Source organism: Spodoptera frugiperda, chromosome 25, assembly GCF_023101765.2.
Source record: "Spodoptera frugiperda isolate SF20-4 chromosome 25, AGI-APGP_CSIRO_Sfru_2.0, whole genome shotgun sequence".
Taxonomy (NCBI): Eukaryota; Metazoa; Arthropoda; class Insecta; order Lepidoptera; family Noctuidae; genus Spodoptera; species Spodoptera frugiperda.
The window spans coordinates 16,632,493-16,657,455 of record NC_064236.1 but is presented as its reverse complement, the minus strand read 5'-3'; the positions used below and the strand labels follow the sequence as shown (position 1 = coordinate 16,657,455).

The window sequence follows — 24,963 nt, the reverse complement described above, 5'->3', positions numbered from 1 at the left end:
GTGACGTCATCCGATGAAGACACGTCTCTGGCGTGGCTGGCACGACTTTTGACAACTTTCTCGCATGCGAGTAGGGATGTGATCATGTGATATTGTGGTACATAAAAAATAATAATATTTTATTATTTAAAACAATTTAATCATCACTACATAGTATAAAACAAAGTCGCTTTTTCTGTCATGTTGTATGTCCCTATGAACGCTTAAATCTTTAAAACTACGCAACGGATTTTGATGCGGTTTTTTTAATAGATAGAGTAACTCATGAGGAAGGTTTTTATGTATAATACAGGTATAATATATCACCATTGCACCCATGCGAAGCTGGGGCGGGTCGCTAGTTTTACATATAATTATTAGTCGGATTCTTCGAAACTTGGCAAACTTATGTCATCCAAGTCCTTTTGCTGTTCAAATTTTAATATTACCACCGATCATAATAATAAATGTAGTAAAGCACTAGCAGACTCCCGTAGCGCCAATGACGTCACCGCTTGACGTCCATTCCCGTCTGTGGCGTACAGGTAACTGTCTATGAGCTCTTACATAGGGATGCGCGAGAGTGGACAGTAAATTATCGATTTAAGGATATCAATTAAAGTTCTTTTCCACATTTTTTTAAATATTATACATTAGGAATATTCAGATACGAATATTTGTCAGTAAAAAGTAATTGTCAAAGTAATAGTAAGCTACTTTCAATAAAATATTTCATAAATTTGGAATATAAGTTACCTTACCTACCCATCACTAGCTGACGTGTCTTGACGTCTGTGGCGTGGGGAAATACACAATTTTACGGATTTCGATTAGCAATATTTGACGATTGTTTTTTCTTGTGAATTCAAATAATGAATATATCTTTGTGTCAATTTACAATATTTCACTAAAGTAGTTTGAAATAATAGGAAAAAGAAACACAGAAAACTTAATTTAGTATATTTATTTTGTATTTAAAAAATGTCGTTTTCTTGACGTCTATAGACGTCGGTGGCGTGTTTGGCACGATTTCGTTAGACGTCTATAAACGTCCGTGGCGTTCAAAAGGTTAACCAGTATCAAATAACTCACATAGAATCATCCTGATTCCCGAGTTGAATAGTATAAAAGAGGATTGATGTTTGAAAATAAGGAAGAAAAACAACCACTTTCAATAAAATCAATTTTATTCTGAATACTATTTCATAAATAAATATCCAAATACCTTGAAAAATACTTTTAAATGCTCTTGTAAGAATGTCGAAACCATTAAACCTTCAGTAAATAACTAAACCCTTTTCTCGAATAAATTAAAATCATACAGATATTTCCTAACACAATGACACTTATTTCTTTTCTTGTAACCAAAAATCCTAAATATGTTGCCTGGTTATTTACATATTTTTGACCTCTTTACGGGGAATAGCAATAACAGGTTACACATGTTTTAATTTCACGTTTGCAAGAAAAAATTGCCTCAATGTGCATTTCAATTAGAATCTGATATACAAAACAACTATGGTAATAAATAAATAAATTAATGTTGACACTAATTTGTAAATACATTAAATTGTTATGGTACCTGAGTAAACACATATCTAGAATATGTTTCCGTGGGCTGTGTGTATGCAACCATTTCTTATCATCGTGGCAATAAGCACTTGCTAATGCTCTTTGTTTAATTATGAACATTCTAGTGATTTCTCTACAAAGTGCACACATTTCTTAATAATACAAGAAAATGTGTACTGGTAACTGGTAACAGTTAATAATTCAAAACAAATTCAAAGCAAACTTGCTTCATAAAAGTATTTCGAATCGCACATTCGCACCACACGCCCAGGTTATACAACACTAATTACATATCAAAGTTGTGTAGATAAACAAGTTATGTCTAAACACCAAATGCGTACAACATAGATCACATGTAAATATAAATACTAGATCCAAGTCTCGCGTTGTCTTCCTCAGTACACAAGCATTGAAATGCTTTCCACCTTCTATATGCCATCGCCCAACTACAATAGGAAACTCCTGAGAACATATTTATTCCATTCCCAAGATAATTACAACCTAAACTTCCACCGACAAATATACACACACACATACTTACTTATTTATCAGCAAAGACATATTTTAAAGATAAAGTATAAGCAATGTCTACTTGAAGATATTGGATACAAGTTCAAAAACGTCTACAACCCAAATGATACCATACCACTATTTATGACTTGAATTATTAAATGCGTAAATAAATTATTATTATGTATTATTCAATTATCATATTTAGTACTGATAATATTATGTTAATAAGTATAGTTCATGGATAGGTATTATAAATGACAATGCCAGAATCATTATAGAGCTTTGCCCCACCAAAAAATATAGTGTACAGGCATGCCAAATGTAACATTCTATTGCTGTTCTATTAGTGATAACTAAAAACATGATTAAAAGTCTTTAGACCTTGCGGTTTCTATATAAATCTAAGTACAAAATATTACATTTAGGTTAGATATAAGTTTAGATAATTGCAGTTATAATGGTAGAAATAATTAAATTAAGTGCTTTATATTATTACAATGCTATCATAGGGGGTTTAGCTATGAAAGGAAGGAATTTCATCACCAATATCACCTTTAGTAATCCTACTTTTAATTTATAGTCATAACGAAACAACAATGTAAACAGAACAAACAGAGCGAATGTCAAATTATGACTTTTTGGACATAACTGACGCACGCACGCCAGTGACGTTTCGTTACATTTAATCACTAACGTTCAAACACGAAATAATAATTAGAATATGCATTCATTATAATATATATTATAAAAACAAAATTAACTAATAGTATGTATTAAAACCAAATTCTTATTAAAATCCGTACACATTACATTAATAAATCTGTTTTTTTATTGATTGACTCGTTTTGTTCCTTGTGCAAGCATACTAAGAAACGCAGATGGTCCAGATAAATACAGGAAATAGGCCTTGGGTTTTTTTTAATTCTTTTTATTTCCTAATTTTTATCCGCAACTTTATCAGAATAATAATTAAGTAACCAAGGGTCTTATTTTCATTGCATAATTTTGTTTTATTTACATTTCTTGTACATTGATGAAATTAAGTGGGGCAGGATCTGGCATTGTCATTTACCCCAATTTAAAATATGGACAACCTTATGTATTGTCTCTTGTCAGACACTATAAAGTACTTAATATGCAATTCCTGATTCCACAGGATTATAAACCACGGAACACGTTTAATAATCTACCATTAAATTATTATATGAGTCAAGTGGTAATGCATCAATCATTATACAATTACCTATCAGCTTTATCCAACAATTCCATATTTTAGAAGACTATTGTATGCTAAGATTTACGTTTCTTTCATGTTCTCAACAAGTCGAGAACGTTAATAAATCATAAATGTATCAAATCAGATGACTTATCCTATTACACATATGTACTTATAATTTAATGTGGGAGCTAGAATATAGTCCATATTGCATAAATATAATGACCAACATCATTATCATTATAAAAAGAGGCAGTGTCTGCCTTTACATAACAATGCAATGTTTTTCAAACTACTAGAAATTCAATGACCCTAAGAGTCTTGGAATACATGGAAACTACAATATCTTTGATTTGAGCCTCAATCTGACACTATAAAGTACCTCGTTACAAAACTTGACCGTCCTTCACACAAATAGTATGATTGTCGAATATCAAGAGCGATGATAAAATCAGTCCACACATAATCGCTTCTACTTACGTTAAGTTCAAGGACGTCATTGACAATATCCTAGATAACTATAATAAATACGTTATACGATAATAGTAAACGCGGCATTAGCCCTACAGTTCGTAATGAAAGCAAAGTATTACACTTACTTATCTCACTAGAAATTGTGACTTCCAAAAGACCGATATATATATAAAAATACATAGTATAATTTTGAATATTATCACCAACGAAGCTCGTAGATTGCACTAGCAACCGTCGGGAAGAGATGTAAGACGATCGTGCGTAAGGAGTAGAAATTAAAAACCTAGTAATTTGAGTCGCACTTAAGACATAATCACATAGGAGTCCTTCACTTTCACAGGGGCTCTAGAGTCTATTCGACGTCGATTAATACGGACAAGGAACGTGCCGCGCGTCGGTTGCTGTAGACGTTGAAGCCATGGATGGGTACGATATAATTATATCGTAAGGCAAAGCACTATTCTTGTTTAATGGCTTCTAGACGTTGCATTACCGCAACGAAGTCACTCTCGGGCAGCGGGGTGCAGTGTGAGGACCTGTAGTCGTGCAAGTACTTTCCAATCTGAAAACACAATTATTTACATTAATACAAAAATATATCGTTTAGTAGACTACTGCTTGTTACTCTTTTAATTACTTAATAAGCTTGTTGCCAAGGTCACTCACCAAAGGCAGCAGGGATCGTTCATATTCTTCAATCTCGTTCCTGTCGAGGATGTTGCGCTGAAGGTCCATGAGGGCAAGCAATTTAATAAGAGCGACACGAACATGTGGATCCTCCACTGCTTTAGGGTGTCTGTTGTCAATCACCTTCATCAACAGGTCGTTGCCGCGGTTGGTCGACAGGATACCTTGCCTACAATTATCAAATATATCTGATTAGTTCAATTAATTTTTAAACTTATCTCCAACAAATATATTGGGTTCTTTATTAGCCTAGTTTTCTTTGTACATTGAAGATAAAAACTAGTATGACCCAAGGTTTTAAGAGGTTTCATACCAGGTTTCACGCCTTTAGCCAAGTCGAGCAGAAAGCTGAATGGCCACACAATCCTTTTCTAGAAGCTGTCACCCTATTCACTACCTTATAGCTGTATTTGATATTATTTTCATTCGTTCCATTGTCTCTGCCTACCCCCATGATTGGACACAGGCGTGAGGTTATGTATGTATGTATGTTGATATTATTTTATGCGAACACTCGGCGCATATCTACTTCAAACACTACTATGTAAAGACGTGTTTTTTCAATTAACTGATAAGTTTCGTAAATGGAGCTAGAAGCAAAATGCTGGCACTTACTTCTCGCTGTTCAACCTGTGTAAAAGGTCAGATGCGCAGTCCTCATGATAAGCGGGCATGTGTAAAAAGAAGTATTTAAAGCTATATATAATTAAGCATATTCACAAGCTTCGTGTGTAGTGTTTTATGAAAATTTAAATTTAAAAGTTTGTGAGGATGTATGTAAGTATGTTTGTTAGACTTGCACGCAAAACATTCTGAAAATATTTTAATGTTTGGGACAGAGATAGGTTATATTATGGAATAATACATGGTGTACGTTAATAGGGTTGGAAGCCGCTGGCAAGCAAGTATTTCATACTTTCAATACAGAATTAAAAGTTACCTTTTTCACAGGACATGTTTTTTTTGCAAATAATATAGCTATAAAAGGTTCTATGACTTCATTAATGCTTTTTTATCAAATATTTGTAGTGTTGCCATTGAAACGTATTTTAGTATATTTTATTTTATTATTTTAGTGTTCAAATTGATATTACTTTGTTTATGTTCCATTTATTTGTATGTAAGCAGTGTGTGTAACAATGTATCTTTCACCTTACCTTCTTCATCATAATGGTTATGCTTAGTGATCAAGATATTTTGTTAAACAATTAGTATGTGTTTACAAAAGACTGGATAAATGTAGTACACCTGCTACTACACTTAAATCCCATGTAATTAGGTGTCGACTACATCTGGGAATCATACTCCCAATCCATAGTCACTAATAATACTGAAGTGTACTTCTTCATAACAACAATATAACTAAAATCTCAAATAAATACTTCGTCTTAAAGCCCTAAGCACAGTGAAGACACTCAAAGGTACCTTTAACTCTGTGAACTACGCAATAAATTGTCAGCAAGGTGTGATTAACTGAATAGCTAAAAAACAGTGCATGTGCACAAACACACGTTTGTTTTTGGGTACATACCGCAAGCTAATAATCTCGTCCTCGGTGCGTCGAATTAGCTTCACAGGACCATTGTACTTGGTGATCAGATCAGCGATGTTCAGATCCACATAGGAGCGAATCACCTCCTTCACGAGAAGCGACCAGGATGGCGGCATCTGGTTCTGGGCGAGAGGCAGCAGATCATCGAAGGTCGCATCCAGGATCTGAAATAAAATGGAAACATGACGTCAGTGGGTTGTTTCCTTCAGTTGGTTATCGATAGGTTCTTTAGGCTTGGTTTTAAAGTGAGGTACATATGCGGTGCAAATGGCAACTGTCGACAGGTCATTTATTTCGCCATTATTTTAATTAATAATAATACAGTTATAGCTTGAATGCTCTTTTTTCAAATGTCGCTACATAAATTGTGCTGAATTTCGCTAGCTACATATTGGAACTAAATAGCAGACAGGCGCCAGCTGTAGAGCATAATCATAGGTAATTTAGGAAAAAAAAACTGCTTAGCTTAACTTATTCGAATTGTTCAATGTTATACTACAAGTAACGCTGAGCACAAAAACGAGTAACTTAAACATTATTTAATAACATTTTGTAGTTATTTTATTATTCAACTTAAGCGCAGCTTTTCCAAAAATAATACGTTAATCATATCACTATAATCTTTCATCACTGTTTTGAATCACTATCTAAATTATATTGATCAGTGGACAGTGAGCAGTGATTAAAGTGCTATTTCGACAGTTTTTGTTTGGTATTATATAATAATTCGACTATTATTATGAAGAATGAACATTAGCTACATCTATATGTTTAAACCTCAATGTAAACTTAATGAGACTTACGATCTAAAAGCAGATCTACCTAATAGCCTCAAAGAATACTATTCTGGATCCATATGTAAACATATTTTTGAAAGAAATTTCTTTGAACTCTTAACCACTGAGGAGTTTCACCTTCCATCATCAGCTCTTTGACATGAAATGATGATCATCAAACATAAATGGTTGAATAATTTTATGAAATTGTCACAACAAACATAGAGAGCTTATAATTTAAAGAATGCCCTCGATTTCCCTGGGGTCTCATAATCATTTAAAGTAATCATTTGAAGATGCTCACCAGATGGCAACAGTCCCAACGTAAAAGTATACCCTACGAACAAAAAAGAATCACGCAAATCGGACCAGAACTGTTTAAGAAATCGATGTTCAAATCTACGAACTATCGTAAAAAATAACGACAAATACTTATTATAATGTTAATAGAATAATAACTACCTACTGAACCAATCTGAATCAGTAATGGGACCTAAATTGAGGGAATCCGCGTCGAACAAAAGAATCACGCAAATCGGTCCATAAACCTCGGCGTAATCGGTATCCATGCATTGAAATAAAACATACCGGCCGAATTGAGAACCTCCTTATTTTTGGGAAGTCGGTTAAAAATCACGCTTAGATCAGCCGAGCAGAGCGGGTAAAACCGCACGGGAGTATCTATTATTAATAAAAGAACAAGTGAAAACTGACCAAGCCCCCAATAGGATAGTTGACGGCAGCCCAGGTAGCGGTGTATCCTCCGATGCTCCAGCCAAACAGTATAATGTTCTCAGGACGAAAACCAAGCTCGTTGATAGCATACTGCATCACAGCGTCAATTGCGTTGTGCTCCTGAGATGGGTATGGCAGGCCCTGAACCAAGAAACACAGCTTAGATTACAATATTCAATTTATAATTTAATTTCAATACGGAATATTACTTACACTGCTTCCAGCAAATCCAGGGTGGTTCCATCCTAATGCTGAATACCCGCACTTCATGGGCGTGGTCATGATGCCAATCTCATAGAATCCGGAGTTCCCTTCGCAGCAAATTACCAGGATCTTTCCCTTTAGGAAGCGAGTGCGGTTATCCACAAACATCGTATCAATGGTGTTCCCATCAGCTGTTCCAATTCGCGCTCGCTTCCCATTGTGATTTTCAACGAGTGTAGTCCTGCCTTGTAAGAGTGCGGCCCCTGTAAGAACTAAGTTTAACACCGAATCCATTGGACGATATGTCTGAATAAGACATCATAATCAAACAATGTCAATATTCAGGCATAGATATTTTTGTGTTGTGGTGCCTCATACCCTGGACCTCTTCGTCTCGTTGCATTCACGTTGACTACTTCTTCTCCAAAATGACAACCAGAACTGGACTTGAGAATGGTGGCCAAAACCTACATCGAGTGTGTCGTCAAAGTAATGACAAAGAACGTCGTCGTGGAAAATCTTGATGGAGGTCCATTAGCCATAAAATTCTATAACAATAATGTAATATTATTACGGAGGGGGAGAGAGGTCAAAATCTCAAAGAATCCGTTTTAAAACCATAACCATATTTTGTGGGTTACAAAAAAAAACTTCAGATGTGTAAAATACTGATCAATTCAGCCATCTTTTGGCTAAAACGTAACACGGATATCTAGCTTGTGAAAACACCTGTAAAAAAAATGCAAAACTCTCGTTTTAAAACTTTGCTTCACACATTGTATTGTGGACGGAAGACAGCAGTAGTTATGTAAAATACTGATATTCAGCCGAAGCTGGTCATAAAGCTGTGGTGACCGAACCTAGAAGGAAAAAGATTAAAAACAAAGCTGGCAGTTGACAAAAATATCTTTTCCTGAATGCCGTTCTTCCGAGGATTAATACTTACATAGCAGAGAGTTGACGATGGTCAAAGATCCTGGGTATATGAGCCTCAAACCGAAGGTATGCACAGCGGAGAAAGCCAGGATCTGTAGAGGGATGCGCTTGTAGAATCGCAGGTCAGGGTTGGAGCAGCATCGGAAGGGGTGGTGCTGGTACCACTTCAACCTAAAAAATACAAAGATGTTACGAAAATGTTTTACAATATTTATATGATAGTGGTATAACCATATCAAAAATGAATAATCTTAGCTTAGTTTGAGGAAAAGGGAATGTTTCCTCCGTCAAAAATAATAGTTTCGAGTTCACAATTTTTAAAAATAGTCTTATGTATCTGTGTTACTAGATTTTTTGTAAACTAATGAATTTTACTAGTTACTAGTAGATAAAAGAACTATGATGATGATCAGTCTAAAGTATTGAAGACAATTTTAACATTTTCACAATGCATTGTTGATGGGAATAAATGTTTACTTATTATTCTGTGGTTTGGTGTTGGTTGTAATTCACAATAATTGTCTATGTACACTTTACACCAAAAACCAGGAAGTTAATTAATATGAATTATTATACCATCCATCTTCTTCATTCAGTATGTGTTATGCCATAAGGATCAGGGTTATAGGTATTTGCATATGATTTTAATTCCAGCAACAACTTGGAAAGAACCAAAAGCTTTTAAAAAGAAACAAAAATAAAATTAAACATAGTTGAAAATATGGTGTGATGTGGAGTTATTGAGATCAGTTTCTGAATGACTTAGAGCTCTTACACACGAGCTGCTTGCTGCCAACAGCAGAGGTAACTGTAGCTGTCGACACGCATCGGTGGCAAACATCTTTACGTTAACGGTATCCGTTGACGCCTCGACGGCTACCGTTCGACATTTCTACATGCAACGATGCTACAGGTGCAACTTGCAAGCTGTCGATGCTACAGGTGCAAGTTGCAAGCTGTCGATGCTACAACTGCAAGTGTCGCTGTAAGACGACTGACGACTGTAGCTGCAGTTTTACCTCTGCCGTTAGGAACATGATGCTCGTGTGTAAGAGCTCTTAGAGCCGATTTTTATCAACCAATAACTTATACCCATGGAATAAAATTGCCGTCTGGCAGAGTTTATATAGAAAAACTGTCAAACGATCTCCGGGGAGGCGGCGAACCTCCTTGCCGGATTACCGCCGTGGGATTTGGAGGCGAAGGTACTCGCGCGCGTGTTCAGTTTGCGCGCCGACGCGTGTCGCCGGGGCGAAACTCCACTACCGCGCCAGATCAGTGCGTGGCGGGACGAGCTCCGGCGCGATCTCATGGCGGAATGGCAGCAACGACTGTCGCAACCGAGGGCTGGGCTCGCTGTCATTGCAGCGGTAAGTCCCCTCTTTGAGGAGTGGCTAGAGAGGCGCCACGGCGTCCTCACCTACCGCCTGACGCAGGTGCTTACCGGACATGGGAGTTTCGGTAGGTTCCTGTTCCTTATTGGGCGGGAGGAAACGCCCGGGTGTCATCACTGCGAGGACCGCCCGGAGGACACTGTAGAACATACAGTGGCGGTGTGCCCTGCGTGGGCTGAGCACCGCCAAGTCCTCAGGGATGTGGTCGGCGACGGCGACCTCTCGCGCCCGGCACTGGTTCAAGCCATGGTGCGGAGCGAGAGGGACTGGGATGCCGTCTCCTCCTTCTGCGAAGCAGTCATGCTAGCTAAGGAGGAGGCGGGGCGCGTGAGGGAACAAACCTCCTCACGCCCCAGCCGTCGCGAGAGACACTCCGGGCGTCGGGGATCGCGCGACGATCTCCGGCCACCGTAAGTGCGGGTCTGCGGACGACGAGCAAGGGTAGCTCGCCGCCCGACCAGAACCAGACCCGTGCGTGCGGCGCGTCGCGTTTTGCGCGCGCCTGCCATCAGACCACCACAGATGGGGCCCAGTAGGGCTGATGCCTAATCCGGAGCTGCGGACAACCTAACGGGTTTACCGGGGCTCCGGCTCGACGAGCAGGAGTGGGTGGTTTTTAGTCAGTAAGAGTCTGACACTTCTCGCCTCGCCCAAGGCGGGAGAAGTCATTGGATGATTTTCCACCCTAAAAAAAAAAAAAAAAAAATGGAATAAAATTGCCGTCTGGCAGAGTTTATATAGTAAATAGTTTACATTATTATGTAAGTACATTTTTTAGGGTAGGTACTTACCCTTCATCAATTGGATCCATTCTTATAATAGGATCACTTGTACTACTGAAAATATAAATAACATTTAAATAAATAATTATATTGCACTAATAAAGCTGTAGATATAAAATAAGATTGTAGAATCATGCATAGCAAAATAATAAAAACATGCTAAAATATAATATCATAGCACATAATATGGATACATAATTATATTATATAATATTTAGTTCTATAATATACTATACATATTATTACAGTATAAAACTACATGGCATATACATAAAGATTAAATGCAATGTTAAAAGTGTGTATATTTTACATCTACATCTATTCATATAGGTGTGCGGACTCAAATGAGACTCAATGTATTTTTCTATTGTGTCTCCTACACCGGCAACAAAGTGGTTAAGAATATACATTCTGTGTATTGGTGCGTATAGTTTAAGTTTACTAAGACAAATAATAGTTTAGAACTGTGTAAAAGATATATCTAAGTTCCAACGAATGAAAAACCCTAGAAATTGGTTCGTGCGTTCTGGAGTTATAGCGTCAACGCGACTTATTTTTATACGATTAATAAATTTATGAATATTAACATTTTTAATGTCACTAACTCATTGTATTAAAAGTTATTAGCATTTTAAATCAGACAGTTTTTATAGTCATCCACGCAAACAAAGGCAGTGGTAATAGCAGCTATAGAAAAATAAATTATAATCTTATATATAAAAATGAATTGCTGTTCGTTAGTCTCGCTAAAATTCGAAAACGGCTGGACCGATTTGGCTAACTTTGGTCTTGAATTATTCGTAGAACTCTATAAGTTTAAAAGGTGAGAAATAAAATGTTCGAGGCGGTACGAAGTATCCCGCCACGGCCGACGTCCGGTCAGCTAGTCTTTATATATATAATTCTTCTGTAAGTGTGTATGTCACTGAACTTCTCTTAAACGACTGGACCGATTTTGATGAAATGTTTTGTGTGTGTTCAAGGGGATCTGAGAATGGTTTAGATTCACAAATTTGTCCACTGGACAATGTTTTTTTAGTTAATTTTTAATTTATTAGTAGTTGTTGATTTTGGAATGTTTTACATTGGATCCGACAAATTTTCAAATTAAAGACGTGTAGACAGGACAACGTCTGTCGGGTCCGCTAGTAATAACATTATAAAGTTAACAGCAACATTGGATGTTTTGTGGTTTATGTAAAAACTAGCGTTTGCCCGCGGCCTCGCTCGCGTTCCCATGGGATAAAAAGGTGGTCTGTATTATATCAGACCATTATCTCTACCCCTGCTCCAAATTTAATTTCGATCCCTTCAGCTGTTTTGACGTGAAGGAGCAACAAATATACAAACTTACGCATTTATAATATTAGTAGGATATTAATAACTTGTTATTATATTTTACCAAGCTCAAAATGGATTTTCCCATCATCATGCTCTTTTTACCTTCTCCACCCAATTATTAGTAATAATAAAATAGTTTGTTATCATTTCAATTTAAATAGTACATAGCAAAATAATAGCCTATAATAGTTACTATTAGTTACAAAGTATGAGTTGGTCAATTGTTTTAAAGCAGGAAGTACATCATATTCCAATTAAAGAATGTTGTATTAAATCTTTGCCTTCATTTTTGTGTAATATCTATAGTGAGACAAAGTATAGTAATTTAAATGCCTGGTTTATGTGAACCATTTACATACATTTATTTTAATCAATCTCCTCTTCCCCCGCAGGGACAAAAATGCATGTTCTTATCAATCTACAACTCACACACTGCAACCTCAATTTAAGAGCGTTAAAAATGTTCAGATAACTTCGAAAACCCAAACCCACTTACCTCTCTTTGTTAGCAACGCTAAAAGTTACAGGCCAGCCTTTAATATCAAAATCGTATTTCCTCAGCTCAGTCAAATATGCTTGTTTATCAGTCAAGGTGTTGGTAATTGTGTTCACGAACTGAATATACTTGGGGTTTAGGGACCTTCCATATGCTCGGATTAGGAAGGAAATGACCATAAGACAAGAAAGGCCACCAAGGAGGCGGCCCATCGACTTGACCTCGTCGAATGACAAGAAACCTCTCTTGTAAATATAGAAGCATATAAACGGCGACGTATATAAACTAATGTTCAGTAGCGCATGAGCCTAAAACAAAACATAAGTATTTGTAATCTTTGTTTTAGGTTTTTAAGGTGATTTTGTAATGAATTAATAAGAAGAACAACTTACTGTTATAATTATCTTATCGCCCCATTTCTCGTATCCCACAGGCTGGTACATTGACTGAAACATAATTCAAGATGGAAGATTTTTATAAAACATCAGTAAAATAGTGTTAAGTTCAGTTAAGTAGTTATATTACACCCAGTTACTGAGAGTGGGTGAGAGAGATAGTTGACAACAAAGTACTTTGACATTTTCCTCTTATTGATTCCTACTCCCACATTCCAATAGATGTAGGAGTAAAATAGCAACTATATTTAGCTGATTGTAATTGATACCATGATAAGTCTTCTACTAATTAAGGGCTATTGATTTCAGATTGTTATTATTAAGATTTTATAAATAGCATAAACTGAGGTATCTGTTACATATTTTGTCTAACATTAGGCGGAATATTTTCAAAGTTTATAGTAGATACTCATCATCACAATATCCCTACTAGAATGAATAGCAGACATTTTAAGGGACACTACACTTGACAACTATCTGCCATGGATCACATTTTTAATGATTATACTAGATTGAGTTCAGATTTTGTTTAGGTGTATTTTTTGAGGTAGTCCGATAATTATGAATTTCATTAATTTGACATGTTAATCGTTTAAAGCTATAGCAATTCCCTAATAAAATCTAACACTGCACTAACGGTAAAGAAAAATAAATTAGTAGTAGAGTGGCACAAAGTTTGTCTACAGAAATTCCAGACACCAGCGGTCTTTAAAAAACCTTAACAATTTAAACTGTGACCATAACCCCAAAAGATTAAGAAAAACCCTCTTATGTATAGGACGCAAATAGGCAAGTCCAAGTGTGTGTAGGAGGCAACGAATAGCCATTTCTTGGCTAACAGAATACAAATGAAAATTAGTTTCACCTACATTTCGTTAAACCGTTTTACACGAATTGCTTTTGTTTAGTACAATAATGCAAGTGCATTGCATAATTACCAAGAATTAAATATAAGGTGCAAGCGTTGCTGAACAACATAACAACTAGTTTTTTAATTAATATAAGCTCCAATTACGCTGTTTAAGGAAGTAAATAATATCTTGAATGTTCTTTTATATTTATACGTTCAGGACAAGACACAAAGACGAAAAAATAAAATTATAATTAAAATAAAACTTACGTCTTTCGGCCCATCCCGGTACACCTTATAAAGGCGTGGTGAAAATAGACACCCCAAAATTTGTTTCATGGTGAAAATATTCCTGTAAACCGATTTCAAATACAATTATTAGACCTATTAGAAAAATACCGTAACAAAATGTATCTTTTTTCCAAAACAGAAATAATCTAATAAGTAGTAGGTATCATGATGAAACAAATAATCAATAGATCATTTCGAAGCAAATCTAGTAAAACAGTAGTAATTGTTACTTACGTATATTTTTATTAGGATTTTAGGATAATTTAACGTGTAATTATTAATTTATCAGTGAAATAGCATTAGGCCGTATCATTCACACAACACGACCATAGACTAACACTAACCTATACCACAGCCACAGCCTATACTCTTTGACTAACCGAAAATCAATATTCTCATTCATCTATCTATTTCGTAAACAAGGTATACAAGATTCACAGACGTCTATTTTTTATAAAAGGGGGTATGAGCTCTTTTGCCACTTTTTTACCGGGAATCACTGAATAAGGCTAATCCCGTTCCTTATCATAATCCTCATCAGTTTTATACCTATAGAAATTAGTAAAATCAAGCAATGTTTAGAATACAAACAAAGGTCAATGGGCAAAATGTATGGGAAAAAAACCCACGGCGGACAGAAATGAAATTATCAAGATACTAGCTGACCCAGCGAACTTCGTACCGCTTTCGCGTAGCAATGATGCTCTACTTTATTTTGTATAGCTGAGTTATGTATGAGTCCCTATTCAATTTGAATTGGAATCTATAAATATCCTCCATATAAAAATGAATCCATAATTTCCTGATCTCACTATACCTGAAAAGGACTTTACTAATTAAAAAAAAAAAACTAAATATATTTTCATAATAGTGTTTATTTCATAGGATTCAATCATTTCACTGTTCTGCAGGCGCCTTATCGGCTCTGATGACAATTTTGTGATTATCTGATGGCATGCGGTCTAATGCATTTGTGAATGTCTAATGCATCGGTCTAATGCAACTAATTCATTGTGTTGAAGGAAAAATGTTTGAAGTTGTTCATCACAATGGATCTCTTTACTGAGTTGTTGTGTGCGCAACGCTGATCGACTTCTCTTGCTGAATTGTCCATAAAATATATTTGCAAAAATGTATAGTCTTCAACAGGCACTGGCAATAAGGAACCTGTTTGATGATATATTTGAATCCCTGAATCTGCAAGAATATAAATATGTATACAGGCAATTGTATAGCAAATTGTACCACCATGTGGCTCGCAAAATACTGCCACAATACATTACATCATTTCAAATTAAAACTACTTTTAACCTCGACATTAAACAGCCTTCCACGGCAGCTTTAGGTAGTAGGCTTTACCAAGAACATCTTGCTCATGCCACTATAAAATACAACATGTTATAAATGTTGCTGATTAAGTCTTCGGATTATAGACTATTATTATGTATTAGATTTATTGTTTACAACACATCACTGACTCGACATATTTTGCACCAGCTACATGGTTTTAAAACTAAAAAAAAAAACGTTTGCCATTATACTTACTTGCTAAAAGTAGGCAAAAAATTGTCTCGTATAACTTTTGTTGCCCCAAATGATGTCATTTGGAAGCAATTATTGTACTACTGGATATGAGTCAAAAAATGGACCAACGAATGTAGTGGCTCTGGTGGCGGTACCAATGGCGTCAATTTGACTTGGCCGCTGGCGCAACACAATCCAGAGGCTTAATTTTTAATTTCAATCCCAATGTGGACACACAATGTTCATTAGTCCAATAGCAACAATTTGCTCTGAACTGTAATCAATTGCTACATTATAACTGAATGCAGCTTTGTGGGGATTAAACACAACATTTCTATCTTGATATCGATTCAGTTCAAGTTCATTTCGCGTTTCGCGATGCTCATCAGTTTGTCGAAGAAATATTAAGATAATCTCTCAAAAATATTGAAAAATATACATTTAATTTTGCATATTTTAAAAAACGCGCAATACGAATGTCAATGTCATTCACACCAATAGACTATATTGAAAGAGCATCGTTTGTTCGAAAACGTGAATAGAAACTTTAATTTCCACAAAATAAATTTCTGAACACACGCGTAACTGTTGATAATTTGTCATTATTTCTGAACGCACGCATAAATATTTGAGGAAATTCTATTAATGCTTAATGCACTTTTCAACATTTTCAATAGATTTAAAAAAATACAGACAATTGTATATTCAACCTTTTTATGCATAACTGTCAATCATTATTTACAGAATTTGAATTTAGAAACAACAAATATTTGACATGTACAAATGAAAATTTATCGAATCTAGCTTTTGCCCGCGACTTCGTCCGCGTAGTGGTGTTAGTGGTCAAAATGCTGCCGTATGTCATCTAAAATGTGAATTACTTGAGAATATGTTACTGTTAGTATTTTTAAAGATATGTATTCCAAAGAAACCACGACCGCCGATTCATCATTTTATAATCATGATGAAAAGTAGCCAAGGTTATCTATATTATGGTCCTTTAATTTCCTATATATTACCTATCAATAAAAAAATACATTGTTTCGTTGTTATATTCCAAAAAAAAAACATTCGTGCAAGCGTAACCTCAACACAAACAGGATTACTTTCGCATTCATAACATTAGTATGGTAGTAGGGATATTGGCGATTTAAATAAGTATATGTGTATTTAAATAAGAATCGAACGCGAGTGAAGCCACAGGCAACGTATTAACGAAAATGACGAATTTTCAAGCAAACATTAATCTCCTCTATCAAACATACTACGCCTTCTACCCTTTTTATTAAAAAGTAGCCTAAGTTCTTTCGCTCCTTATTAAGTGTCTAAATACAAAATTTCACTGTTACAGCTTTAAAAATGACGAATTTCCATATGAATAGGGAATATGCATAAAAAATAAAATGGCCTGATTTTTTTTCCCTAAGCTTTTAAGGTCGTAGTATTACACTCAATTCGTTATTTCCTGATTTAATATGCATTTAATTATTTAAAACATAAATCAAAAAGTGAAAAATTTACGCGCGTAATTCAAATTTGTAAAACGCCTCGTGACGTCATAGGGCACATTATCGTCCTGTCAGTCAGTCACGTGTACCAACTCAACTGTCTGTCAAAGTGTCAACTCATGGTAGAGGTACAGCTTGTGTTTGAGAACTTTGAGAGAAAAATTGGTTGTATTGCTATACTAGCTTAGTTTTCTAAAATATAAATATCAAGAAATATTAAGCGTCATCAATAGCAATGACGGACAACGGTTTTGTGAAAGCACAGTCGGATAATCTTCCAAAAATAGATGCATTTATGATGACCACATATTTTGCGTCAAACCCAGATTTTACATCTGCTGAGGTTAAAGGAGTAAAAGCTGCAAGGTAATTATTGTCAAACATGGCATTTTTAAGCTAGTAAATCTGTTTTTATGCATACGTGCACTTATTTCATTATTTCCCTAAATATAACCTCAAATGTTGTTTACATTCATTATACTTTATTAAAACACGTATGAATTAGATTATACGATCAATCGCATGTTTTTATGAGAGTAGGTAAGTAAGTAAACCTAGATTATTGTTTATTACAGATCTCAACGAGAATCATACGGCGATTCAGCTGTAGGATATGTACAAATTAAACGAGAGGGGAACTTATGTGTAGTGAAAGCTCGCATCACACCAGAGCACAATGTTCGTCAGAAGTCATACGCAGTACAAGCTGTATGTGATGAAGCTGAAGAAACTGTAATTTCTGTGGAATGTCTGGATTGCGCAGCACACTTAGGTACAATCTCTTTTACTTACTTTGTGTTTGTGGCTGATGATATACTTGTTATCTAAGTAAAACTCTTGACAGTCATAGGTCATGTGTAACCATAAAGATTGTCAAATTATTATGAAGTCAAGAACTTATAGCAGCATTAGGTTAACCATTACTACCAGAGTGATATTATTGTGTAAGAAAAATAATTTTATTCTTTTGTTTTAGGAGGATGTAAACATGCTATTGCATTTTTAGCATGGCTTCACCGACGTAGTGAAGATCCTCCAAGTACAAGCATTGAGTGTTATTGGAAAAAATCCAAGCTTTCTTCAGTTGGTACTAGCTTGAAGTTTATTAAAGCAAAAGATATTTGCAAAGCACCTAAAGTGAATCCCGCATCAAATTCCTCAAGCACTGGCAATTTTTTAACAGTGGTAAAAAATAATTGTGTGAGTGTTGGTGATACAAATAATCATCTGATGAAATTTTATCAATCTCCAAACAATGCAGAGAGACTGTCGATCCACCATTTAATTCTTGCAAGCAAGACTACAAACCCTGTTGAGTTTCTTGAATATTGCAAACTGGTGATGAGTACAGAAGCATGCGAACAAGCCGAATTGATAACTAAAGATCAAAATGACTGTCCATTATGGCATGAACTAAGATATGGAAGAATCACAGCTTCTAAGGCATATGAGGCTGCACATTGTAAAGTTCTGGATGGTTCCTTAACGGAGAACATATTGGGAGCAACCAAACTGAAGGATACAGAAGCTATGAAAAGGGGGCGATTTTTAGAAAGTCAAGTATTAAAAGAAGTAGAGAAAATTAAACAAATAAAAATAAATAAGTGTGGCTTAAAATTAAATGCGGCTCATCCTATAATGGGGGCTTCTCCAGATGGGGAAAGTACTATGTACAGCATAGAAATTAAATGCCCATCATCAGAAAAAGCGTTGAGCCGTTATATTGACAGCAATAGTGAAGTGGCTCCAAAATATATGGCACAACTACAACTTCAGATGCATTTTGGAAATAAAAGTAAGGGTCTTTTTTGTGTTGCTGATAACAATTTTGAAACCTCTAAGAAAGTTAATATAATAGAGGTGGAATATAAAAAACAACTGTGTGAAACGATAATAGAAAAATGCACACTGTTTTGGCATCAAGCCATTTTCCCAAAAATAGGTAAATTTTAAAAACATGTACTTTTACTTTATCTGAAATAAAACAATTAATGCATTCTTAATTCATTTTTTTATTAAAACATCCTGAATATTTACCAAACCACATGCCAATGTTATTGCATCATCAATGACAGGTATTAAATTATAGTCTACACAAGCATGAGGCAGTAACATATGAAACTCTCTTAATCTATTTATTACACGTTCAACATGAATTCTCAAAGCTGCTATTCGTTTTGACTGCTTTACTTCATCTTTGGTGCTTGGGTTGGATTGTGAAACAGAAGGTGGCCGGACGAGAGTACAGTCTCTGGCTCCCAGTAAATGTGATAAGTCTTTGAACCCTCTGTCAGCCATAACTGCTTTTTTTGGAGGTAAACAGTCTAAGTAGCCACAGTCTTGCACTATCATGACATCTGTAGCTCTTCCACCATATCCATCGGATATAAAATTAATCAACCCATCTGGTGTACATGAAATTAAATACTTCAATGTATTACATTTTTTGTACTGTGACCAAGTAAGTGATTGGTGGACTGGATCGGAAGGTTTTTCAATCTGGATTTCAAAGCAATCAATAATAGATATAACATTTGAATACCTCGCTCTGAATGATATAGGTAAATTTTTATATACCTCAGTTGGTGTTGGCCACACAATCAAGTCTTTCATTTTTGATGCGATTAAAGGTAAACTTTTATTGAATATTCTACTGATAGTGCTCTGTGAGTAGCCAAAATGTAAAGCAAGTATGCCAAATGATTCATTTAACTTCAATTTCTTAAGAGTTATTAATATGTCTACAGTTGGAAGTGGAATGTTTTCACTTAATAGTTTTATTAAATGATATGACTGTTTAGGTAATCCTAGTAACATTTTGGGTTCTCTATCTATGGCACTTAACATACTACTGCGCATTACATTTTTAAAATGTTTTTCATCATCTGAATCTGCTGATTCATCTTGCACACAATAACTTAAGTCAGATGAGCTACAGGGTTCATAATCATGAGATATCTGTGAAGAAATGGACGAAATAGATGTTGTATCCGACTTAGTAGGAAATAATTTTCTTTTTACCGCAGCTGTTGCAGGTTTTATTGGTGAAGTTCCAATATTTTGTGATGGAAGGGGAACAGGAGATAAAGCTACATTAGTCTTCTTTGTTGTTAAATTAACTTGAACACTTTTACTTCTGAAGTTTGGTCTCTTATTTATTTGCACACACTTGTCACTAAGTAAGTTTTCTGTATTAGTAGAGACTTCAACATGGGATGTACGGGGCTCTATTACAGACACATCCATAACAGAGGTACTAGGCCTCTCTGGATCATTTTCACAGCCTTGAATATAGGAAGTACTTGGTCCGGCATCACAATAACTTGTTTGTGAAGTTTCACGTTCTAAAACATTTTCACTGTTGACTTCAGGTTCGGGGAGAGATTCATTTATTAGTGATAATCTTTTCTTCTTAGAATCATACATTCTCTCCTGTGGTGCTGGAGCATTTCGTTTTTGGCATTGAAATTTATGAGGCATAACTCCTTTATTTAGGAATAATTTAACTTTTTCGCCTTGTTCCTTCATGAGCTTGTATTTAATATAATTTACTGTATCTTCTTTGATCTGAAATAAACACAACACTTGGTGAAGCATCTTAGGATAAGTAGAAATAGCTCAGATGAAGAATCTTCTAACATGTTATGACATTCGTAAATAAGGTTACGAACTTAAATAAAGTTCTGTAACCTATGGATTTCTAGAACACTACAAGATGTTATTTGGCCAAATATAATACTTACATTAAAATGATCTTCACAACAATGTAAACGCGATATTGAAGATACATTATATTCTCTTCGCATAACCTCACACCATTGTTTACGTATGTTTGGATCTCTCGGAACAGCAAAAAAAACTTTATCTGGTGTACTTTTTATATTGTTAGGACACATTGGTACCATGCAATATCTATAAAATGGCTTTTTTCTTCTTCCATGATTATTACGCGTGTTGTTATCTATCAAACTCTCAATGTAAACAATACAATGACAGGTGTGCCCTATGACGTCACGCCTCAAGCGCGCGAGAAATAGGAGCGTTTGAACTCGTCAAATTAAACCACTATTTTTAAAATTTTATAAAAAAGTAATTACTACTCTTACAGCTATGGTTTATTTTTTTTTACATCAAAATGAAGTGAAAATTGAATTTAAAAAATAAAAAAATTGTCTGCATATTCCCTATTGATGTGGGAGAGTGGAGAAAAATAAACTTTTACATAATTATTTATTTGGCGTGATTAATATCCTTAACATAATTCGCATAGAGCTGAAAAATAGCATAAACGTTAAGTGCACCATTATAAACAAAATGTCAAAAATCCTCATCGATCTCACTTTTGGTAAAAAAAATATTCAAGGTTAAAAGGTCAAAATTATGGTTTTTTCAATTTTTCTCGAAAACGGCAAGTTCTATCGTTAAAATATGTTCGACACAGTTGTATATCATACAATTTTCTACAAAAATGGTTTATCATTTTTAGTCTTACGACTTTTCATTCGTGAGATATCACGGTTTTAAATAAATAAATCATAGTTTACATAACTCAATGAGTTTGACTCGCTATCTCCCACGCGATTTTACCTCCTCCTATTGATTGTAGTCAACAAATGGACTATTTAACACAAAAAGAATAATTCGATGCAGGTCAATAGTTCTTGAGATTAGCGTGTTCAAACAAATTCTTCTGCTTTAAATATTAGTACTACTTCCGCATAGTTTTATCTGCTACTCTACTTCTATTAATTGTAGCGAGATGTTTTATAGCGTATAGCCTTTCTCGATACATGGACTTATTCAACACAAAAATAACAATTTGGTGCGAACCAGTAGTTCTAGACATTAGTGCGTTCAAACAAACTCTTCAGCTTCAAATAATAGTAAAACTCCTGCTTGGTCTCATCCGCTGCTCGGCCCCTGTTGACCGTCGCGTAATATTTTATAGCTTAACCTTCCTCGATAAGTAGACTATCCAAAACCAAAAAAAAAAAATCGCAGTATTAGTTCTGGAGATTAGCGCGTAAGTACCACTCCCGCGGTTTTACTCGCTGCTCGGCTCCTAGTATATCATCATAGCGTGATGTTTTATAGCCTATAAGCTTCCTGGATGAATGGATTATTCAATACAATATAATAATGGTCTACAAGTACTGAGCAGAGCGATTGAAACAGCGCCGGAATACTTAGTAACTTAATATATAAGCTAAAGAGTTTGTATCTTTGAACGAGCACACCTCCAGAACTACAACATCGAATCGAATTATTGCTTTTGTGTTTGATAGTCCATTAATTATTGAGGTAGGTTATAATTAATGAAACATTAGGCTATGCTTAATAGAAGGCCAGCATCGATTGAAACTGCGGAAAAGTAGTACTAATATTTTAAGCTGAAGAATTTATAGAACACGCTAATCTCCAGAACTAGTAGTCCGAATCGAAGTGTTTTTTTTTTGTTAGTTAGTCCATTTATCGAATTATGCTATAAGCTATAAAACATCATGCTACCTACAATTAATAGGAGCCGAGCAGCAGTAAAACCCTGCGAGTATTATATAAAATACGTTTTATTTCATTAAAACCGCGATATCTCACGAATGGACAGTCGTAAGGGTAAAAGTGATGAACCATTTTTGTAAAAAATTGTAAGATCTACAACTCTGTTGAACATATTTGTACGATAAAACTTGTCCTTTTCGAGAAAAATAGAAAAAACCGTAATTTTGACCTTTTGACCTTGAATATTTCATTTGGTAAAAGTCTAATCGATGGGGTGGTGGGATGGATTAACATCTATGCCAATTTTCAGCTTCATTAATCGATTTGGGAAGTATGTCAAAGTTGCGACTTAATTTCGTCTATTTTTGGTTCTAACTTTTTTGTCCCATGGATTAAAAAAATAATCATACCTAATGTTAAGTAAATTTATACTCTTTCATTTGATATCATTTTAATTCGTGTCCGCGACCGGGTCGGATTCCGCCCAATGACCTTTATCTTTATCTTTAATAGTTTTCGTTTTCAAAAGCTTCCATCCATTGGACAGACTAATCCAAAGCTATGTTATCTCTAAAGCAAATTGGGCAAGTGCCCAGCCTTGAGCTTAGGTAGGTAGGACGCGTGTCCCTTAGTGCCCATAGAAGTAGTGAATCCCCAAAAAGTAATTAAGGACGTCTATAACTTTACTATAAGGTGTTTGTCTAGGGCGCTCACAAGGTTTAACTAACTTCTGAACTAAGTAAATAGTGCAGTCATTTTTTCCCGGGTCGGGCGAAGTATTACTGGGCTTTTTACGGGTTTTCGAAAATTTCACAGTGGTAGCACGGAGTCTGGAAATGTGCCCGGTATATGGCAATAGGCTTACCACCTATTACATGGGACTTACAACATAAATTGTGAAAAGTGGGTGTACACAGTGGCATTACATGCCATAATGTGCACCTCTGCCTACCCCTTTGGGAATTAAAGGCGTGAGTCACGCCGCGTAACGATAAGTATGTAATTTTAGAAAGATAGATATTTTAAACACTGCATTGTTAATTAACTCTGTAAACCATTAACTTATTTATTTACTTACATACGTTTATTTATTTATCAGTTGAAAGTGTGCAATTGGTTCTTTCTTTGTCTTAGTGTTAACGAAGGTTCAAGGTTGTAGTCCGTATAATGTAGGATGATCTCTTTTCAGCTGTCAGTAAAGTACACATGTAACACCTATGAAGTTCTGAATTTATTACCTACATGACATGGCATGCTGACCTACTCAATGATACGTGTTAAATCATTGTAAGTACACTATCGAACATAATTCAATATTTGTTTTACATTTCATTTTATAGTATAGGGCGCAGCGACAGCTATACCCGTCAGTCGGAGTGGCGCCGGCGCCACGCGAATCTGTAGGCATATATCGCTGTAGGTACGGCCGGTTCCTCCATTCTGCGTGGCCAGGGTAGCGGAGATAATCTCGGACGCTCCTATGCGACACCAACAGCTCCCTGCAGATCCTCATCTGGCTGCGACATCACCTGGCAATCAACTCCACTTTTCAACTTTTAAGCACTTGTTTTTTTTTATAATTTAAATGTCTTTATTCCACAATTATACTAATAATAAGTCCGCAAGGCAGCTTGTGGCGAGCTGTTGGGCAGTGGCGACCCCACGGACCTGACTCCCGGGAGAGGCCCTACTTTTTAACTCCGGTTAGTACTCGTGACTATCCGGAGTGGCCTCTCCTACCTCACTCTTGCCTTAATCGGCTGGTTTGAGTGGAGATTCGCAAGAGTGGAGTTGCCTTCAGCTCCACTTGGGGGAAGGACGTATCCCAGTAAGATGCTGGTAGGGGTCTTGACCGTACTTCCGGGATTGCTCTGATAGCCGTGGGATGCCCCCTTCCTCAAGCAGCTCAACGGATGTTGCTTCCCTGGCCCACTATTGAGTTTGCGAGTCACCCCCTGCCTGTTTATCCGTATTTTTCAATATTGGTCAGGGGCAGGGGCCATAGTCCCCATAGTTAACCGGTTAACTATTCCACAGCCACCCACACCCATATCCCTATCATTTCTTTTTACCATATCTCACAATAGTCCTGCATCAACCGGGGATTGTCCTTTGGTGTACTTCCATAGTGCATACAGGGATAATCGCCGGCTGATGTCCCATTACATTTAGATTAAAATTGTTCAACGAGCCTCTGCGAGTTGGCTTCGGCCCCTCGTACGCCTTCCAAAGGTCCGGG

At 35.9% G+C, this 24,963-nt stretch overlaps 3 protein-coding genes across 9 annotated transcripts; 1 reads left to right on the top strand and 2 right to left on the bottom strand.

Moving 5' to 3' along the window:
- Nucleotides 1–1,148: 1,148 nt before the first annotated feature.
- LOC118262189 (phosphatidylserine lipase ABHD16A) lies at nucleotides 1,149–14,592 on the bottom strand. Of its 7 annotated transcripts, none has more exons than XM_035573348.2 (12): nucleotides 14,428–14,592; nucleotides 14,173–14,254; nucleotides 13,050–13,103; nucleotides 12,658–12,965; nucleotides 10,830–10,874; nucleotides 8,655–8,815; nucleotides 7,718–7,980; nucleotides 7,484–7,645; nucleotides 5,973–6,157; nucleotides 5,057–5,071; nucleotides 4,421–4,610; nucleotides 1,149–4,316 (listed from the first exon to the last, which is right to left on the bottom strand). In XM_035573348.2, exons 2-12 carry the CDS (start codon nucleotides 14,239–14,241, stop codon nucleotides 4,212–4,214), a joined length of 1,557 nt encoding a protein of 518 aa, XP_035429241.1. In that variant the 5' UTR covers nucleotides 14,242–14,254; nucleotides 14,428–14,592; the 3' UTR covers nucleotides 1,149–4,211. The 7 variants fall into 7 exon arrangements, with proteins under 7 accessions (XP_035429241.1, XP_035429247.1, XP_035429256.1 ...); XM_035573354.2 differs by having other exon boundaries at nucleotides 7,718–7,971; XM_035573363.2 differs by lacking the exon at nucleotides 5,057–5,071.
- Nucleotides 14,593–17,347: 2,755 nt separating this feature from the next.
- LOC126912322 (uncharacterized) lies at nucleotides 17,348–19,228 on the top strand. The gene is made up of 3 exons (XM_050704007.1): nucleotides 17,348–17,591; nucleotides 17,801–17,997; nucleotides 18,202–19,228. Exons 1-3 carry the CDS (start codon nucleotides 17,461–17,463, stop codon nucleotides 19,176–19,178), a joined length of 1,305 nt encoding a protein of 434 aa, XP_050559964.1. The 5' UTR covers nucleotides 17,348–17,460; the 3' UTR covers nucleotides 19,179–19,228.
- On the bottom strand, nucleotides 19,218–21,399 carry LOC126912321 (uncharacterized). The gene is made up of 2 exons (XM_050703988.1): nucleotides 20,969–21,399; nucleotides 19,218–20,792 (listed from the first exon to the last, which is right to left on the bottom strand). The coding sequence occupies exons 1-2, from the start codon at nucleotides 21,128–21,130 to the stop codon at nucleotides 19,230–19,232; spliced, it is 1,725 nt and encodes a 574-aa protein (XP_050559945.1). The 5' UTR covers nucleotides 21,131–21,399; the 3' UTR covers nucleotides 19,218–19,229.
- Between the last annotated feature and the right edge of the window lie 3,564 nt (nucleotides 21,400–24,963).

Bases quoted from the DNA above. Each gene is read 5' to 3' on its own strand.
- LOC118262189 (XM_035573348.2), bottom strand. From the start codon at position 14,241: ATGAAACAAATTTTGGGGTGTCTATTTTCACCACGCCTTTATAAGGTG. The intron at 7,646-7,717 runs GTAAGTAATATT...TTCTTGGTTCAG, and splicing joins CTGGATTTGCTGGAAGCAGT to GGCCTGCCATACCCATCTCA. The intron at 4,317-4,420 runs GTGAGTGACCTT...TTGTGTTTTCAG, and splicing joins AACGATCCCTGCTGCCTTTG to ATTGGAAAGTACTTGCACGA.
- LOC126912322 (XM_050704007.1), top strand. From the start codon at position 17,461: ATGACGGACAACGGTTTTGTGAAAGCACAGTCGGATAATCTTCCAAAA. The intron at 17,592-17,800 runs GTAATTATTGTC...TGTTTATTACAG, and splicing joins AAAGGAGTAAAAGCTGCAAG to ATCTCAACGAGAATCATACG. The intron at 17,998-18,201 runs GTACAATCTCTT...CTTTTGTTTTAG, and splicing joins GGATTGCGCAGCACACTTAG to GAGGATGTAAACATGCTATT.
- LOC126912321 (XM_050703988.1), bottom strand. From the start codon at position 21,130: ATGGTACCAATGTGTCCTAACAATATAAAAAGTACACCAGATAAAGTT. The intron at 20,793-20,968 runs GTAAGTATTATA...TGTTTATTTCAG, and splicing joins GTTGTGAAGATCATTTTAAT to ATCAAAGAAGATACAGTAAA.